The 20,440-nt window shown below is 45.9% G+C and overlaps 1 protein-coding gene across 5 annotated transcripts in view; it reads right to left on the bottom strand.

Annotated features, from left to right (window-relative positions):
• The window catches only part of Nprl3 (NPR3 like, GATOR1 complex subunit), a 40,047-nt gene extending 22,270 nt beyond the window's left edge, over positions 1 to 17,777 (bottom strand). The window contains exons 1-4 of one of the 5 annotated variants that reach the window (XM_036196884.1): positions 17,472 to 17,777; positions 10,981 to 11,050; positions 3,477 to 3,606; positions 1,855 to 1,929 (exon numbers count right to left, since the gene is read on the bottom strand). In XM_036196884.1, coding sequence (XP_036052777.1) covers positions 1,855 to 1,929; positions 3,477 to 3,606; positions 10,981 to 11,050; positions 17,472 to 17,589 — 393 coding nt within the window. In that variant the 5' untranslated portion in view covers positions 17,590 to 17,777. Of the gene's footprint in view, positions 1 to 1,854; positions 1,930 to 3,476; positions 3,607 to 10,980; positions 11,051 to 17,471 lie in introns of those variants that run through there. The other 4 variants (XM_036196883.1, XM_036196886.1, XM_036196887.1 and 1 more) reach the window with 4 other exon arrangements.
• Positions 17,778 to 20,440: the final 2,663 nt, after the last annotated feature.

Below are 20,440 nucleotides of genomic sequence, written 5' to 3'. Positions count from 1 at the left end.
AGTAACTTCCAGTCTGCAGGGCACAGAAAGTCAGGAAGCAGGTATAACAGCCTGCCAATGAGACAAACTGGGATGTGGAAAATGTGTCTGGACAATGGGCAGGACAGCTAAGACTAGAGACGGAGATAGCGCACACACTGAGTGGGGGCTGCATCATGGCTCATACAGGCCAACTAGAAAACTATGTTCTCAATCAGGAAGTTTTAATGGACCAGGTACTAGTTAATATCAACTTACCATGGTTAATTCTTGTCAGATAGAAAAGGGTATTATGGCATAAAATAACAGCCATTACTTTATAGGTAAGTCTTGTAGTAATGCAATAATGAATGGACATACAATAAGCATGGGGCACATGCCTATAATCCTAGCACTTGTGAGGTAGAGGCAGAAGAAGCATCAGGAGTTCTAGGTCATCTTCAGATATGTAAGAGTTCATGGTCAGTCTGGGATATACAAAACCATGTCTAAAAAAGAAACAAAAGCCAGGCATGGCGGTGCACACCTTTAATTCCAGGACTCAAGAGGCAGAGGCAGGAGGATCTCTGAGTTCAAGGCTAGCCTGGTCTACAAAGTGAGTTCCAGGACAGCCAAGACTATACAGAGAAACCTTGTTTCAAAAAAAAGGGGAGGGGGGGTAAAGGAACAGGATGGAAAGATGGCTCCATGGTTATTAAGAGCACTTGCTGCTCTTCTAGAGGTCCTGAGTTCTGTTCCTAACACATATCAGCTGGCTCACAACTGCTTGTAACTCCAGATCCAAGGGCTCTGACTCCTCTATTAGCCTTGGACAGACACCCATGTACTCATGCACATAAAATAAAAATAAATCTTAAAAAAAAAAAAGAATGGACATGAGGCCTAGGACTTGCTTTGAGATACAGAGGCATAAAAACTGCTACTGGGCTCCTCATGGGTTTCTTGTTAAGAGGGATAAAATATGAATCTAGATAGCAGTAATGAACAACATGGTGACATTACATTATAAATGTATTAGGTATAATTAAATTGTGTGTTCCATTTATTATTTGGTGTTTTAAGTCAGGATCTTACTATACAGCCAAAGACATGTGCAGTCATGCCTAACTTAAATTGTATTTTGTTGTTGTTTTGTTTTGTTTGTTTTTTAGGGTAATAGGGCACTAAGACAGGGTTTCATTAGCCCAAGCTGGCCTCAAACTCACTATGACCTTGAACTGCTGCTTGTCCACCTTAGCTTCCCAAGTGCTGGGATTTTATAGAAGTATACCACCTACTGAGTGTTCATCTGTTTTGAGATAGGATCTCATTCTGTGGCATAGGCTGGCCTCAAACTTATGGCAATTCTCCTGCATCAGCCTCCCAAGCACTGGGACCACAGGTGTGTACCACCATATACTTTATTTTTTTGTTGTTCAATTTATCTAATTTTATTTTATGTGCATTGGTGTTTTGTTTGTGTGAAAGTGTTGGATCCCCTGGAACTGTAGTTACAAAGAGTTGTAAGCTGCCATGTGGATGCTAGGAATTGAACTGGAGTCCTCCAGAAAAGCAGCCACCGCTGAGCCTTCTCTCTAGCCCCCATCATACACTTTAAAATGGGAAACATTCAGGACTAGGGATGTAGCTTGCCCAATATGCATGAGGACCTGGGTTCCACCATGACCGTAAATAGTGTTATATGTATGTATTTTACAAAAAAGTTCAAGGAGGAAGAGGAGGAAGAAAAACAATGAGCTTTGCTCCACCTGCACACCAAAAGTGTAAGTGCCATGCCCAGAGTCTGAGCTCTGGGCCAATGAAAACCTCACTGGAAACTGGCTCTTCTCCCCTCAGGCCCTCCTTCCTAATCTAAGCATTTGAGAAAACACTCACCCTCAGTGCAAACACCACATTAAAAAGAATCATGGTGGGTGCTTCCCGCTTTGGAGATGGGTCTGTTTTGGAGACCTGTAAAAGAGCATAATTCTAATAAATCAAAAGACACGACATCCTTTCTGTCTGTCTGTCTGTCTGTCTGTCTATGACAGGTTAACACTATGAACTTCGGGGTGACGTAGAATTTACTATGGATCCAAGCTGGTCTCGAACTCACAGTGATCCTACCTCAGGCTCCCAATACTGGAATTGGAGAGGTGAGACACTAGGGCCAGCAGTCAGCCATGACATTCTACAGGAAGTCGTTCAGATATGTCTCCTTCATGCATGGAGAAGGGGTCCAGAGTGTGGTAAAATAAGAGAGAACACCCCAGAGTCTGTGAGATGCTATCAGTGCTAGAAACAGATGGATTACATGTGTGGAAGGAGCAGAATGGCTGGCACTCTGAGTTCCGTGACTAAAGGATCAAGCTGACAATGCCCCAAAGTGACAGGACAGAAAAGGATGCAAGTGGACGGAAAGCCCAGCCATGCCTCTGTTGCCCTGGCAAGTACTCGGGACATCAGAGACATGACAGTGCTCACAGCCCTGATGAAAAGGAGCAGCCAGTCTTGCTACAGAACCAAGTCCCTATCTCTTCCAATTCTGGCGTCCAGGCAGCTTCAGTCACACTGAAGCATTTAAAGGTACCACTCTGGGTGGCATGAGTTATTTTGAGCCTAATTCCAAATGTTGCCTAAAGAGGGAGTTATAACTCTCCTGTAACACCCAGGAAATGTACCCATTCCTGACTGTCACTGCAATTCTACACTAAGTGACAGTCAACTTCCCCCATCCATAGACAGGAACCCAAGCCCTGTCATTAAAGACCATTGTAAGGAGGGAGGGTATTATCAAAAGAGCAAGATACTTCCAATGACCTCAGAAGCTCCTCACATGGATGAAGCTCTATACCATTTCCATATGGTAAGGCATACTGAAACCCTTCTGAATCTAGGTGATGCTGCTATGGATCCTGCCTGTACACAGAGTTGACTGCTCTAGTGGACAAGCTCCTTTGGTAATAGCACATTCCCCCTTGCTAACATTCCTCAGTACCCAAACACCTGTCTCTCAGAAAACAAATATTAAAAAAGGTTAGCACAATAACACATGCTAAAATATGTTGGTTATTAAAATATCATTTAACAGGTAGTGTTTGCACCATTTTTTAGAAAGCTCAGGAGTTAGACAATTGTTAGCTAATTCGTTCTATTCTCTGGAAGCAAATACCCTATATATAAGAGGAAAGGCCAATTAGTAGAGACACAGAATGTAGTCAGCAAAGACTAGTCACAGAGAACTGGGGGTGTAGCTCAGTGGGCCAACAACTGCACAGCACGTAGAAAGCCTTCTATCCATCACTGAATGAAAACACAAGCCAGTGGCAGGGACTACAGCACCTGGGGGCAGTACCCCTGTCATCCTCTACTGGATCCCCAGGACCTATGAAGGTACACAATTCAAGTGGCTATCAGGCCTGCTGCCCCAATGGCCCATTCACCACCACCCATGTCAGCACAGAAGAGGCCAGGCCCACCCACCCTAGAAAACTCCTACCTGCCAAGGAGGGTCATACCTGCCCCAGAGCATGCTGCAGCAGTGTTGGGTGCCCAACAAACCGTACATTATCAATCTTCAGTTCAAATTTTTGGCCGCACATTTCAGACTTGGTTGCCAAAATTGTTGCCAGAATAACATCTGAGAACCTTCAAATTTTAGAAAGGTAGGATGGAAATGCATTAATGAAAATCATAGCACCGTGCCCAGGACCCACGGGGGAGTGGCTCAGGAATGACAGTTCTGTGGAGCTACTTTGTCCCCAGTGGGTGGCATTTCTATCAGTGGCTCTCTTGCAGCAATCCCAAGGTTAGGGATGTGAAATCACCAGAATTACAGGTAGAAGGCAGGAGGAGCACAGGCTGAAGGCACATGCTGTCACTGATTGCATGCTGTATGAAATTAGAAGAGAAACAGCTGCAGTTTGCATTTAAAGGAAGATCAGCAGGGGCTGGCACTGCCCTCAGGAGCCACTCAGAGGCTCACAGGCAGAAGGGCCTCTCCTTACTGTACTTTGGTTTGTGGAACTGTACCTCTCAACCTCCATGACCCTCCACAGCAGGGACACAAAAAGGACCAGAGGGCAGAGCTCAATGATGCATGCAGTATGCTAACTACATCCTTTCAGCATAGCTGCCCAGCCCTTCCTTATCCTCAACACTTTAACTTCCCAGTTTTTACTGAGGGAATTTCATACAAGGCATGCAGATGCACTGTTACAGGAATATGGGAGGCATAGAAACAAGTGTCGTGGGGAAGTGGAAATGGCTAGGGTGTGAGATCTCACTCATTCCATTAAGCATCTGTACATCTGTTCCCCATATTGGCAAACCTAGTCCTCCCTGTCTGGGGGATCTGGATAAGTGAGTTGCCTGCAGGGAGGAGAGCACGGGGGCCTGCTGTTGCCTCTTATCTCAGAGACCAGGGATGGAGGGCCTCCACTGAAGACACACAGGCACTGTTTCTGATCTGGCCCTGAAGAGAGAGCATCTATGCTCACCTATCTACTAAGGAAAGCTTTCTAACATCTAGGGAGGATGGTTTGGGGAAGGCAGCTCCAGCACTACCAGACCATAGTCTGCCCTGGGCAGAGAGACCCTTACAGTCCAGAAAGAGACTATCTGGGACAGACATTCCATTGTGGGACCTTAGTCTTGTTTCTTTTGGAGGCATTCTCAGTTGGGAGAAGGGGGACAGACTGACATCATAACTCCTCCCTTGCAAGATGGAACAGGAAGGTCAGCTTCAAGGAGCTGATGTGGCTCAACTCCAAAGCAGCAAATGACACTGGGATAGAAAGTATCTAGGAGGGGGCATTCATTCCAGGCCACCCTACACAAAGCAGGGCCACAAGAAAGTGGCCTGGAGGGAGTACAGAGCAGAAGCCTGGCTATGGTCAATATGTAAGACAAGCAGCCGTGCATTCTCCCACTTCTACCCATGCCAGCAAGAAAGCTCCAGGCTGCTACGGCCTGGAGGGCTTATACTGGCTCCCTGCAGAATGAGCAAAATCCTCCAGCTGCCACAGGGCTTCTGGGCCCCCAAATAAACCAGACAGAGAGTTGGTCAGAAAGGGCTTCCTTGCCCTTTACAGTGAGGGCTTGGTCAAACCTTTCAGCAGCAGTCGTAGCACTGACATTCTGGGGCCTGCAGGACCCATAGCCAAGTCCTTACTTCCTGTTGTCCTGGAACATTAATGTCTGGGGTGATTAAACAGAAACGGAAGACTCCAGCATCTCAGACAAGGGCATTACAGGTTTTATTCAAAGTCAACCTCTCTCTGCCCTATTCCACCTGTCTGAAGGACATATCAGGATATCAAAACCCTATCAAACACTTGGGTTCTGATCTAACCAATATTCTATATCACATCTAAATAAGCAGCACCCAACAGTCTACCATCCAATGACTTAATGCACAAAAGTAGTAGATGAGAGAATGATCTTAACCACTCCACAGCAACTCTTCCTTGATAGCCAAAAATCTCCACTAAAAACCCAAACCCTCACTGTCATGAAGAGCCACAGACATGCTTCAGCTCTGGTCATGGGATTCCCAGAGGCAAGCAGTGGTATCTCAGCTTCCATTCATAAACACCAAATCCAAATATGCCCTTAAAGGAGCCAAATCAAATCTCCCCTCTACAAGGCACAGAGATGTGTGTGCTGACGGTAAAGTACAATGCCTTAAGTGGCTGTCCTAGGTTCTGTCCACCTGAGCAGGTCTGAGCTGCATGCTACCTCTTAACATTACACACTTAGGACGAAAAGACACTTGCTTGGCTGTGGACTGCACATAGTGGCTGATGACGTAATACGCACAAAGATAAAGTCATCTTGAGACCAGGAAAAGGGTAAAACTTATACATAGCAAATTACAAAGGACAAGGGTTATTGTTTCCAAAATTTATAAAAATCATTTTGATGGTAAAAACATGGTAAATGTAACATAAGATAATAAAACAGCTACTATAAAAACTAAAAATTTCTAGCTTGAACATCTAAGAAAAGTATATTTAGAAAGATATAACAGTTGAAAAGCAAGCCAGGATTCTATTTTTAATAAATCATTCTGGAGTAGAGCTATCCAAAAACAGAGAGGGAGAAAGACTGGAAAGGTCTCAACTCCACATCTTCAACTTGTCCTTTTTTTTTATGTGTATGAATGTTTTCACCTGCATGTATGTATGTGCACCAGGTGTGTACCTGAGGCCTATGGAGGCCAGAAGAGGGCGGGCACTGGATCCCCTGAAATGAAAGTTACAGATAGCTGTGAGCTGCCATATGAGTGCTGGGAATTGAACCCAGGTCCTCTCAAGAGCAAGTGTTCTTAACAACTGAGCCCTCTCTCCAGCCTCTCAACCTGCCCAGTGATGGAAACTCACACATACTGTATGCACATCCACGGCTCACACAGGAGGCACTGTTAGGGGGACAAGACAGTGCAGACTGCAAAAGCTCCGTATCACCTTCATGGGGACATTTTTGCCACTTCTTGGTATATTCAGTTCCACCTAATCCTGAGTCTCTAAACACTCAAATACTCAAATGCTGTTAATAGTGTCCTGTCTGTCTCTATCTATCTATCCCTCTCCCTCTCAAAACTAAAGGCAAGGAGCAATGATCATGGGCCCCTGCTGTGGCAGCAGGACAGGAAATGAGAAACCCATATGTGGTGGTCCAACATCACAGGACTACTAGCTCCTATTTGGGGAGGAGGTCTGTACAGCACACCTGGTCCAGAAGTCTCTCTGGTGCCAGCCAACCATGCTTTAGGTTCTCGAGAGATGTGAAATAGCTAAATAATTCTGGATGGGAAAAGGGCAGAGGCTGTGGGAAAATCTGGGCTTCTGAAAAGCAGGGAGGGTTCCAAGCTAGGGCCTATGCACCTCGTTAGTCATTCTTCAACATTGAGAGAAATTAGGCAGGAAGCACAATTACAAGAAAAGAAGGCAGCCGGAATCAAGACAGAAAAGGGGGGAGAGATCTTGGTCTTACCCTGCAACCAATTGCTCATCGGTTGGAGGACATGGCTTGCTGAAATGGGAACAGGACCATCAAGACCAAACAAATCATTGTTTCTTAAAAACCATGAAAAGTTACAGGTTGTTTTATAAAAACAGCATTAACATCTAGCAGAAGCACCATTATAAAGTATTAGCTGAATGGAGCAACTTACCAGAGGAAAAAGAAGATATACATACCCCAGATAAACACTTACCAAGGATTGTTCTCACTAAAGCTCACATTCTCACAATACAGTCCAGGAAAGACTGAGAAACACTGTTCAGAATCCAGGACATTGCAAGGCTAGACCCTAGTGCCACAAGACTTAGCTGGACAGCTGAGGACAAGTATCTGATCTTCCTAAGAGACCACATAAGATGTCTGGACAGAAAAGCCTTCTGAACTGTAGTGTCCTATGAGTATCGTTCAGCCCCAGGTCTTAGAACACTATGGACCACCTGCATCCTGACCTCCCTGAGCCTCTACCCCAGCTGGAAAGGAGGTCACAGGAGGACAAGCACACTTTTGCCAGAAAACTGGGGTTTCTATACTATCCGACTCAGGTGTTTAGTTTAGTATTTTATGTCCTTGTGAAGAGCATTTTATTCTAGAACATGCTGCTTTCCAAGCAACCATGGAAAGCTACATAAGGGCCCTACCTGGACTACCCGCTGTGGACCCCTGTCCAGAAACAGGAAGGCTAGAGACTCATGTAAAAGAAAAGTATGTCAGAGGAGCCCTTCCTTAGCAGCTTCAAACTTAAACTCATCACATTAGCTAGCACTAAGGGTGAGCTGTTTAACAGACTTGACCTAGCAGTCTAGCAGCTCAAGCCTCACTCAGCTTTATCTCCTACAACTAACCAAGTCACAATGGACTACCTGACAGGACTTTTCACAATGATGGCTACATTGTAAGTATGCTCTATTATTTGGTAGCCACTGAGCAACCTGAAATGGGGGAGGGGTAACACGGTGGACAGGACACTAAGGAGCTGGATTCTTCTTTAATTTCAGAGATGTTTATTTATTGACTGGTTGGTTCTATATGTTTGTTCTGTTTTGTTTTGAGACAGGGTCTCAAGTTAACCTCAAATTCACTATAAAGCCCAGGATGACCTTGACCTTCTGATCTAATTGCCTCTACCTCTTAAATTCTGGAACTACAAGAATTCACCACCATGCCCAGTTTATGAAGTGCTGGGAATCCAAGTATTTCTGAGTAAATAGCCACACTGGCCATGATCCTGACTGAAGAGCACAATTCTGGTCCTTGATTACAAAGGGCAGACACGCCCACTCAGCTGTTTCCACCTGGAAAGCTGACAAGCAGGAATATCCTGCAGGTTCCGGAAAGGAAAGCACCTTTGGGAACAGCCAAGGAAGACAGAATGGAATTTGCAGCACTGCACTGCTTCAGAAAGAAGCTGGGGAGTTGGGAGGGCCTGGGGCCTGGCAGAGAACTGGGCTCCAAAGGGAATTAGTCTGTGCCTTGTAATCATGGGGGACAATGGTCAGCAGATGCTATCAAGTTAAAATTACCAAATGAAGCAATTCTCAAGTTCAGTTGAAGAACTCAGACAAAAGCACTCTCCTCACACTGTTTCCTCTTTTTATTATGCTACCTACTGAAATGAGCCCCTAGAAGACATCTTGGTAAGTCTCTAAAACTCACTTGCAACAATTAGATACTGTTTTCATCCCTAGGAAATTTCTCTATGAAAGACTGTTCAAAGCCAGGCATAGTAGCATGGAATCCTTTGATGCCAGTACTCTGGAGGCAGAATCAGAGGCAGGTGAATCTCTGTGAGATTGAGGCCAGCCTGGTCTACAGAGTTCCAAGACAGTCAGAGTTACACAGAGAAACCCTGTCTTGAAAAAGCCAGAAAAAAAGAAAGAAAGAAAGGAAGGAAGGAAGGAAGGAAGGAAGGAAGGAAGGAAGGAAGGAAGGCAGGGAGGGAGGGAGGGAGGGAGGGAGGGAGGAAGGAAGGAAGGAAGGAAGGAAGAAAGAAAGAAAGAGAGAGAGAAAGAAAGAAAGAGAGAAAGAAAAGGAAGGAGGGAAGGAAGGATAGAGAGAAAGAAAGGAAGAAAAAGAGAGAAAGGGAGAAAGAGAGAGAGAGAGAAAGAAAGAAAGAAAGAAAGAAAGAAAAGAAAGAAAGGAAGTCTTTAAAGAAAGAAAGAAAGAAAGAAAAGAAAATGAAAACAAAGAAGGCCATGAAGTCTCCTCTCCAAGGAATCTTGGGGGCAGGTGACCTTGAAGGCAGTCCTGCTCCAGAGTGGTCTGTGGCACAGGGAAAAACAAGACACATCTGCCCCAGTATTCAGGGACAGAAGGGTTTTGTTTGGTTTCATTGTTTTGAGACAGTCCCATGTCTCATGAGGCTGGTCTCACAACTTGCTAAGGACCTGAGTCTGGCCTTAAATTCTTGAACCTCTCTGCACCCACCTTCCAAGTGCTATTATTACAAGCAGGTACCACCACAGACAGCTGAGCCAAAAGCTATCTGTGTTTGTGTGACACACTTATTTCAAGCCACCATCCTTAACGGGGGAAAAATAAACAAACAATAACAACAACAACAAACCCCACAGGCCTCTAAATCAAGAACCTCCTCCAAAAGGACCAGCAATTTTCTATCCCCAGCCACCCCAAGCTGTACCACCACCCCACCCCCACCCCACCACTCCCACCACCCCACCCCCACTCTCTCCTACCATGCTCACAGGAGAGGCTACAAACCACACTTTGGGAGCTGAGGATGTGGCTCATAGGGCAATATGGTCGCCTGTGCTGTTCATGCCTCAAATGCCTGAAGCCCTGGGTATATATAAAACTGGGTATAGTGGCACATGCTGTTATTACAGCACTTGAGAGATAGAGGTAGGAAGATCAGAAGTTCAAAGTCATCCTCAGCTACACAGAGGCCAGCCTGAACCCTAACCACAAGAAACTAAAAGTGAGCCAGGCAGTGGTGGCACACGCCTTTAATCCCAGCACTCAGAGCCAGGTGGATCTCTGTGAGTTCAAGGCCAACCTGATCTACAGAGAGAGATCCAGGACAGGCACCAAAACTACACAGAGAAACCCTGTCTCGAAAAACCAAAAGAAAAAACCCCACATACTTTTGGTACTGTAAATCCCAGGGGTAGATATGGTGCCTTCTCAAAGAACTGCCAGGAAACAGCACTGACTCACTACAAAGCAAAGAGCCAGCGTGGGAGTCTCAGCTCCCTTTTCCTGGAGAGAGGAAGACTATCCTTTACCCTACACAGGCCCTGTGTATGTTTCAGGGGATCCAGGGCAAGTAAATAACAATCTTCTCTTTGTTTCCTAGACTTATGCTGTCTCTTCCTAACCTTTAAAATGCACATAAGAAGGCAGAAGTAGGAGGCTGGAAAGATGGCTCAGCACCGGCTGCTCTTCCCGAGGACCAGGGTTCAATTCCTAGCACCTACATGGTGGCTCACAACTGTCTGTAACTCTAGTTTCAGGGGATTCAACTCTCACACGGACATGCACACAGGCAAAACATCAATAAAGTAAATTTTAAAAAAGAAGGCAGAAGTAATCGTTATGAAAGTAGACCTGACCATCCTCCTAGACACAGAGAAGAAACAAACACAGGGAGAAGAAGGATTTGCCTGTCATACAGGCCTGAAGCAACCCTAGCTGCCACTGTCACCTGAGAAAGGATATGCGCAGGCTGCACTGTACCTGAGCACTGTGTCTGACTAGGCATGTGCTAAGGAATCAGGTCTGAGGACAGCAAAGGGATCTGGAAGCCTCTCACTGGAGAGAAATGTATCATGACTCCTTTACTAGCCACAGCTGGTGGGCTGAAATCTCTGAGCAAGTCAAGGGTAGCAGTGCAACCCCAGCTCTGCACTCACGACATGGAGGAGAAGGGCACCAGGTATCTCAGAGGGACTAACATCTGGGTCAACAGAAGGGTAGAGCTCTGGTCAGGCCAGGGACGGGAACCAGGCCTCCTTCCCAGAATGACTGGTGAGCCCTTACCTGGAGTCACCATCCTGGTCATCAACATGTTCGCCCGTGTTGTTGACAGCATATCTGCTGCGTGGTTTATCTGAGTGAGGGCAAAAGAAGAATGGCTAAGAAAGTAGGATCTCTCCACACACAAGACTGTGGGCTATTAAAACCCGTGGCTTCCATTGTCTACCCAATTATTATACAGCTACAAAGAGGAACAAACTCATACAGCTTGAAAATATTAGGTTGAATGAAATAAGTCTGATATACAATGTCAAATAATATTTATATGAAAACACTATAGTAAGCGAATTCATAGGGATACAAAGTCATCTGAAGCTGGGCATGGTGGCGCACGCCTTTAATCCCAGCATTCGGGACGCAGAGGCAGGTGGATCTCTGTGAGTTCGAGGCCAGCCTGGTCTCCAAAGCGAGTTCCAGGAAAGGTGCAAAGCTACACAGAGAAACTCTGTCTCAAAGAAAAAAAAAAGTCATCTGGATATTAGCAAGGGCTGGGAAGAATAGGAAATGAAATATTACTTATCATTACAGAACTTCACTTTAGATGATGAAAGTTTTGGAAATACATATTGGTGACAGTTTCACAATGAAAGGAATGCAGTTAATGCTACTGAGTCATATACTTAAACTGGTTAAAATGGCAAATCTCATGTTATAATAAAAAATGCTCAGGAGTTATGGATGCACATAGCTCAGTGGTAGTGCTTTAACATGTGAAACCAGGTTCTATCTGTAGCACAGAGGAAATTTGTAAGATGGTTTCCAAGAAGTTATGACAATGTGGGGAAACAGCTACTCTTTGAGGAGGGGACTGAGACAGGACCTTTTACCATGCAGCCAGGGCCAGCCTCAATCTCTATATAGCTGAGGCTGGACTCCTCACCTATCTCCTAAATGTTGGAGATTAGTGTTAGGATTACAGATGTGAGCCACCATGCCCAGCTATGGCTCTTAATTTTCTTACATAAAAAATTATATATATACATAATTATATGTGTGGGATATGCATATAAATACCCTAAATGTGAAATGGAGATTACATAGGAAAGAGGAAAGAATTTTTAAATGGACATACCATATCCTTCATACATATAAACAATTCTTTACTAGAACACTGGTTTAAAAACCTGGTTTAAATGCCGGGCGGTGGGGGCGCAAGCCTTTAATTCCAGCACTTGGGAGGCAGAGGCAGGTGGATCTTTGTGAGCTCGAGGCCAACCTGGTCTACAGAGCGAGATCCAGGAAAGGCGCAAAGCTACACAGAGAAACCCTGTCTCGAAAAACCAAAAAAAAAAAAAAAAAAAAACTGGTTTAAAACCCATATGATAAACCAGGGGGGTGGCACATGCCTTTAATCTCAGCATTTGGGAGGCAGAGGCACGTGGATCTCCATCAGTTCAAGGGTCAGCTTGGTCTACAGAGTGAATTCCAGGACAGTCGGGACTACACAGTGAGACCTGTCTCAAAAACCAAAAACAGCCAGGAGGAGGTGGTGCATGCCTTTAATCCCAGCCCTCGGCAGGCAGATCTCTGTGAGTTCAAGGCCAGCCTGGTCTACAGAGCGAGATCCAGGACAGGCACCAAAGCTAAACACAGAAACCCTGTCTTTGGGGGGGGGGGGGGGGAGCTAAGAAGATGGCTCTGTGTGCAGTGCCTACTGTGTAAGTAGGAAAACCTGAGTGTGGACCCGCAGCAGCCACATAAAATTGCCAGGTGCAGCAACACATGCCTATAGCCTTAGTGCTGGGGGATGCAGACAAATGAATCTCAGGACCTCCAGTCACACTAAAACATTAATCTCCAGATTCAGTGTGAGCCCGTTTCAAAAAAGTAAGACAAGAAATGATTGGGAAAGACATCCCAATAGTCAGACACGGTGGAGTGTGGATTTCTTTAATCTCAAGTTTTAGAAGGCAGGGGCAAACGATCTATGTGAGTTTGAAGTCAATCTGATCTACATAGTGAGTTCTAGGCCAACCAAAACATAGTGAGACACTGCCTCCAAAAATAAAAATAATAAACACAAAAAACAGGAGCTGAAGAGATGGCTTAGCTGTGAAGAGCACTAGCTGCTCTTCTAGAGGACTTAGGTTAGATTCCCAGCCCTTATATAGTGGCTCATAACTGTCTGTAACTCCAGTTCTAGGTGATCTGGTGAACTCTTCTGGTCTCCATGAGCACTGCACACATGTGGTGCACAACACACATACAAGCAAGAAGCCAAGACACATACAATAAAAATGAATACATTTTTAAAATAAAAATAAATAGAGCAGGGCAATGGCACTGCATGTCCTTAATCCCAGCACTTGGGAGGCAGAGGCAGGTGGATCTCTGAGTTCAAGGTCAGCCTGGTCTACAGAGTGAGTATCAGGACAGTCAGGGCTACACAAAGAAACCCTGTCTCAGGGGAAAAAAAAAAAAAGACAGAAAAAGAAAAGAAAAAAAACAGTAAATAAATAAATAGAAAGGGACTCTGAAGAGAATACAAATGATCATCAAGGGGGAAAAAACACTAGTAAGGGAGAAAAAGATGACTAGTTAGGATGCAGCTCACTGCTGGAGCAGTTACAAGGCCCTGGGTTCACGCTCACTGAAAGAACAATAGGGTGAAAGAATAGAAAATATGCTATTTTCTTGAATGGGAATACTTAAGAAAGATTTTTTTCTCCCCTATTAATCAGAACATTTGAGAAGCTACCTCGTCTCTCTTTGGTCTCAGTGACAGAAGAGAGATGACAAAAGAAATGTCATTCTTTGTAAAGGGTCACAGTAACACATACTGTGCTCCTTCTGAGGCCTACCACCTCAAGAAGCTAGCCTGTGGTAAACATGCCTACTCTACCAGGCACAAGAGAAAGTCTACCTGGGGTGCCAAGACTAGGAGAAAATATGGCCAGGAAGAGGCAAATGAAGCACCTACAAGAAATGATGTTTTGCAGCCAGGCACAGTGGCGCACGCCTTTATCCCAGCACTTGGAAGGCACAGGCAGGCACATCTCTGTGAATTTGAAGCCAGCCTGATGTACATAGTTCTTCCGGGCCAGGAGGAAGTCCCTGTCTCAATAAAATAAAAAATATCTACTGCAGATTCAGGCATGAATTTTTCAAGAAGCAACACCTGAACTCAAGAAGAAAGCCACTGCAGCATCTAGGTCTCACTGAGAATTTCAACAGTCACACAATAAATGTTCTAGTTTTAAAGACTATGGGGGCCGGGCGGTGGTGGAGGTGGTGGAGGTGGTGGAGGTGGTGGAGGTGGTGGAGGTGGTGGAGGTGGTGGAGGTGGTGGAGGTGGTGGAGGTGGTGGAGGTGGTGGAGGTGGTGGAGGGTGGTGGAGGTGGTGGAGGTGGTGGAGGTGGTGGAGGTGGTGGAGGTGGTGGAGGTGGTGGAGGTGGTGGTGGAGGTGGTGGAGGTGGTGGTGGCGGCGGCTCACGCCTTTAATCCAGTACTCGGGAGGCAGAGCCAGGCGGATCTCTGTGAGTTCAAGGCCAGCCTGGGCTACAAAGGGAGTTCCAGGACAGGATCCAAAGCTACACAGAGAAACCCTGTCTCGAAAGAAAAAACAAAAATTTAAAAAAAAAAAATTTGTTTAATTAAAAATAAAAATAAAAACTATGGGAGATCCAGGACAGGCACCAAAACTACACAGAGAAACCCTATCTCGAAAACAAAACAAAACAAAAAAAGATGATATAACCATATGGAAAAATAATAAATTATGTTGGCTTTTGAGGGCCAACATCCAAGGAAATGCAACAACAACAAATATGGCCACATCCTGGCTGCCACAGCTCCCCTTCCACAGGGCTCAAGAGGCAAGCAAGCAGCACACACTAACTCTCAGCAAGGACCCATACCACACTAGCTCTTAGGGGCCTCTACCTTATACCAAGATAAATTAATTTAAGGTCAAGCGTGGTGGTGCACACCTTTATTCCCAGCACTCAGGAAGCAGAAGTAGGAGGATCTCTGTGAGTTCAAAACTAGTGTAGTCTAACTCCAGGCAGCCAGGGATACATAGTGGGACCCTGTCTTAAGTAAGTAAATTAATTAATTCTAAAACAAGACAATAAATGTTCTAAAGAAAAACTCATGAGTTTTCTCTTGTTAATAATCTTGAAATGCTCACTTACAACCCAGAACCAGAGAGGAAGGGTATCCCAGTTTAAGACTGGTCTAGTCTACACAGCAAATTCCAAGCCAGCCTTGACTCAAAATAAACTGACATCATCTGGAGCTGAAGGCCTTAGAGACAACAAAACTCAGAAACCATGAGAGACTAGATTGAAAACCTGACTCCATAAAAATCAAAATTCTGGCAAAAACTATGCAGAAAAAGCAAACTGGCTACCTACTGTGATTTTTTTTTTTTTTAATTCCTTTTTGTTTTTTTGAGACAGGATCTTACCATGTAGCTCTAAGTAATCTGGACCTCACTATGTAGACCAGGAAGGCCTGGGACTCAGAGATATGTGCCCACCTCTGCATCTAGAGTGCTATGATTAAAGGCATGCTGACCACCACTCCTGGTCCAAAATTCTTACTTTTTTTTGTTTTGTTTTTCAAAACAGGGTTTCTCTGTGTAGCCCTGGATGTCCTGGAACTCACTCTGTAGACCAGGCTGGCCTCAAACTCACAGAGATCCACCTACCTTTGCCTTCCAAGTGCTGGGATTAAAGGCATGCACCACCACCACCCAGCAAAATTCTTGCTTTTTAACTCAAATATATAAATAATTCTTTCAAGTCTATAAAGAAAAATTAAGTATTCAAGGGGAAATCAGGTGCAGGATATGAATCCTCTGAAAAGTAAATGCAAATGGTTCTGAAGATAGGAAAACATGCTTGTTCTCAGAAAGACAAATAAGACAAATGCACAATAAGACTATCAGATACAGCCAGGCAGTGGTAGCACATGCATTTAATCTCAGCACTCCAGAGGCAGAGGTAGGAGGATCTCTGTGAGTTCAAGCCCATCTGGTCTACAGATTGAGTTCCAGGACAGCCAGGGCTACACAGAGAAACCTTGTCTCAAAAAACCAAAACAAAACAAAACACTATCAGATGCAGCCTTTTGTCATCCGACTAATAAAGACTGAAAATTAATCTGTTTAGCACATGACCATTAGCCCTCAGACTCAACCACATGACTCAAGGTTTGTCAGTACAGTCTACAAAAGAGTAATATCCAGAAAGGACATGTGCAGTGGTGGGTTTTTTATTGATAGTGGTGGTAGCGTTGGGAAATTCATATGTGACCTAGAAGCACAGGTGGAGGCCAGAGCAAAATGTGAAGTGTTTTCCTTTATCAACATCTTACTGCCCTGAGACAGGGTTCCTCACTAAACCAGGACATTACCCTTCAGGCTAGGCTGGCTGGCCAGGGAGCTCTCTGAATCTGCCCATCTCTATCACTCAATGATGACAGGCACCACAGCCATGCCAGGCTTTCCACACAGGTACTGGGGGTTCAAAGTGAGGGCCTCATGCCTGCACAGCAAGCGCTCTTACCCACTGAACCACCTGCCCAGCCCCCAAAAGACTGAAAAAACTGTAACAGAGGACTAGATGAGCAATTCATAGTATGCTCATCTCATGGAATTCGATGCAGCCACTAAAGAGAACAAGAGCGCTACAAGGGTTGATCCTGTATTCAAGACAGACATCAAGTACAAACAAAAACGGGCAAACAGTGTGTTTCCACTGCTACTTAGAACAGAGTGTGTGCTTATGCTTGTGTTTACATGGAAGGTTCTGGAGAATGGTAAAGGTGGTAGCCCCTTTAGGGGAGATGGGAGGGGGTACTGAGAGCATGATTATCAACTGCTTTTGTAGCTTTAAACCCTTTATATCGTATTACCAAGTTTTAAGAATAATAGTCACCCAGAGAGGAAGGCTACATTCTCATGCAGTAGTGCACTATAATTAAGAAGAGGATGTGTTCAAAAGATGGAAGAGGCTTCCAGGCAAATGATACAGCACAAAAAAACGAGTGTCCTGCGATTCGTTGGAGGTGGGGGCGACGCACCGTTTTGTTTTTTCGTGGATACACTTTTGAAGTTTATGTACCGGAGGGATGATTATCAAAATGGTGAGCGGTTATCCCCGCAATGGGCAAGGAGCAGAGTTCAAGGGCAACTTCAGACCTTACAGGAATCTGTATTTTCTAAAACAATAAATTCGTGTCTGTGTGTAAAACCCGGTGTCTTTTTGTTTTTTGTTTGGAGAAAAGGTTGGCCTTGAACTCATGGTGACGCTCCCGCCTCAGCCTCCTGAGAGCTGGGATTATACATATGCACCGCTGCTAGAGCCTGCGAGTCTTACGCATTTTGACACTGTTTCCTCGGCTGGAGACTCCGGAGTCGTGCCGTGGCCCTTTCCTCCTCCGCCTCCGCCTCCTCCTCCTCCTCCTCCTCCTCCTCCTCCGCCTCCTCCGCCTCCTCCGCACTGCGTCCTGCGCGCGGGCAGGGCGGGTGGCCGCCAGGCGCCACTTACTTGTCTGGGACGCGGGGTGCTCCTGGCTCCTCTGGAAGGGGTACCTGAAGAGCAGCTTATTGCCCCTGCTGCCCGAGCTCACCAGGATCACGCTGATGGGGCTGGTATTGTCCCCCATCCTGCGGGGGCCGGGGCGGGGGCTGAGGGGAACTCGGTGGGGACCGCCGAGACGGAGGGTAGCAGCGGGAGCCAGGCGCCGGGCCCGCAGGGACACGGAGGAAGCCGGCGCCACGGCCGGGACACAACCGCGCGCGGCCTCCGTCTCGCGAGACTTCACCTGTGCCGGGGGAAGAGCCGTGGAGCGCCGCCGTGCAGGGCCTCTGCGCAGGCGCGGCCGGCCGGCGGGAAGCGCAGGCGCGACGCCTTCTCTGAGCTGGGGCGGCTCTTCAATGGAACGTGTGTGTCTGTGGTTTAAAGTCACACAGGTAGATCTCTGTGAGTTCCAAGGCCGCCCTATCTACTGAATGAGTTCCATGACAGCCAGGGCTATGCAGAGAAACCCTATGGGGTGAGGGGAGATTGGGCTCATACCAGTCTGGGCATCACATAACAACAAAGAAGCGCTAATTTATTTTAATTGTTTCCCATATTTTATAAAGACAAAAAAAAAAAAAAAAAGTCTTACTGCTTTTTTTTTTCAACTGTTACTAGGAGATAAGGTGTCATTTGATTACTTGCCAGTGTCTGAGAATTACACTTACTTTTGCCCTTTGATGGTTTGGATGTGTTATGTGAAAGGAATGGTATCCTCTTACTCATTTTGCAAGCCTTTATCCCAATCTTGTTTGTTTTGAGTGTTGTATAATGTTACTGAGGTCTCCCGGTCAGAAATCAGGAGACAGGGGAAGTGAGGTTGGGAAGGAAGCAGATGGGGATATGGGACTGGGCGCCTGGGGATGGCTAACAGGTATCATGGGACCTTCCCACAGAGACTAGGTGCCCAAGCACTCGGGCCAGGAAGGACTGTGGTCCAGGTTACTTCATTAGCCAAGGCCTTGGGACTCCAGTGGTCATCTCTGGGATCGGAAGGGCCTAAATGAAGGAGCCCAGTGTTTCCCCAGTTAGCGATCTTGGGACCCACTTTTTGCCAGCCACCTTCAGAGGAGCATTCACACTTTACGTTTCTGTGTAACCAACAGTGACAGCCAGGCTTGGTGGAGACTTGTGTTTCCAGCTACTAGCGAGACTAAGGTAGGGGGAAAGGAAGTTAAAGCCAACTTGGGCAACTCCATGAGATCTTCTCATGAAGGAATGAGAAGGCTGCAGGGGTTGCTCAGTGGTGAGCACAAGGCTGTTATGCACAAAGCCCTAGGCTCAATCTTTCCTACCACTGCTAACTCTAGTACAAGATTCCATCCTACAACGGTCTGGCTATTCCCTCCCAGGCCGCCTCACCCAGCACTGACAGCACTGGAGAGAACCCAGACTCCTCATGTGCATCATCTCAAGCCCCAAGTTGTCCACATCATTGCTAAGAAACACCATCAGCTATCGCAGAAATCAGAACTTAAGGTCACCCTGTCAATTGTGGACCAATAAATGCCACTGTGGACCCCAGTTTTTTCACCAAGAGTAGGATTTGAAACTGTTCAGTGAAACACCAGGGCTAGCCTCAGCTCTGCAGGGCATATCCTCTGACTGACTGCTGGGTTAAAGAAGTGAGTCTTCATTTATTTTATTTTTTATGTGCATTGGTGTTTAGCCTGCATGTCTCTGTGAGGAAGTCGGATCCACTGGAACTGGAGTTACAGACAGTTGTGAGCTGCCATGTGGGTGCTGGGAATTGAACCTAGGTCCTCTGGAAGAGCAGCCAATGCTTCTAACTAGTGAATCATCCCTCCAGCCCCCATGAGTCCGCATTTCAGTTTTAAATAATGTGGTATCATAACCTCCTTCATAGAAGAAGAAACTGGAACTTTGGACCCTTGGTCCCCACCCACCTCCAGGTCCCTCTTGTGCAGAGTGGGAGACCATATGGATGTCAGGCCTTATCAATCCTGTCACTTGGTCAGTCAGAGGGCTGGGTGGGGTTCACAGACACTATCTGGGAGCCACTTTCTCTACTGGGGTGTTCCTGCCTCTCCAAGAGGCACTTACCTAGAACAGCAAAGGATAATTTTAATGCTATGTCCTGAACTCTTGTGGCTAGAGGTGACCCCTCATCACACTGACGTGGAATTTAAGTCCACTTCACCACAGAGGTTTAAATGGTGAAACTGAACTCACAAGGTTAACCTGCTCTCCCACAGTCACCTTTGGGGCGGGGGGAGTTCTACAGATCCCCAGCCTGGTCTTCTGCTTGATTAATCAGGCAGACATCTCAGCCCAGCTACTCAAGCTCAGAATGTGCCTGGAGCTTGCAATTCTGACTGCAGATCAGCAGCTTCAGCATCCTGGACTCTGCACAGATCTGGGTTCTTTGTGTCCACAGGTGGAGAGACCAAGATCAGCCTCTATGCAATCAGCAGCCCAGCCCACACCATGCAGCTAGTTCCCACTTCCGTTGGAACTGTAGGCACATTTATAACCTCTCTGAGCTTCTATTCCCTTACATTAAAACAAATCCCAGTGATGAGAGAACTGCCCTTACAGAGTGGCAATGAGGGCTGTGGGCTCCCCACAGAGAGTTTGGTGCCACGTGAGGAATGTAGAAAGCACTAGACAAATGTCAGTGGTCGTTTGTCTCACAAAAGCAATCCAGTACAAACTATTGCAAATACACACAATGGCATCACAAAGCTTTTAAAAGTATATTTAGAATCTCTCTCAATCCGGACATTTGGACATGCTTTTGTTCTTGTTTGTTTGTTTTATTTTGGAACAGGGTCTCTCTACATAGTTTTAGCTGTCCTGAAATTCACTATGCAGATCAGGCTGGCCACATGAACTCAGAGATGTGCCTACTGAGTGCTGGGATTAAAGGTATGTGCCACCACATCCAGCTACTCTTTATTTAACTTTATTTCATA

This window comes from Onychomys torridus, chromosome 8 (assembly GCF_903995425.1).
Source record: "Onychomys torridus chromosome 8, mOncTor1.1, whole genome shotgun sequence".
NCBI classification, from domain to species: Eukaryota; Metazoa; Chordata; class Mammalia; order Rodentia; family Cricetidae; genus Onychomys; species Onychomys torridus.
This window is presented reverse-complemented; position numbering and strand designations above follow the sequence as displayed.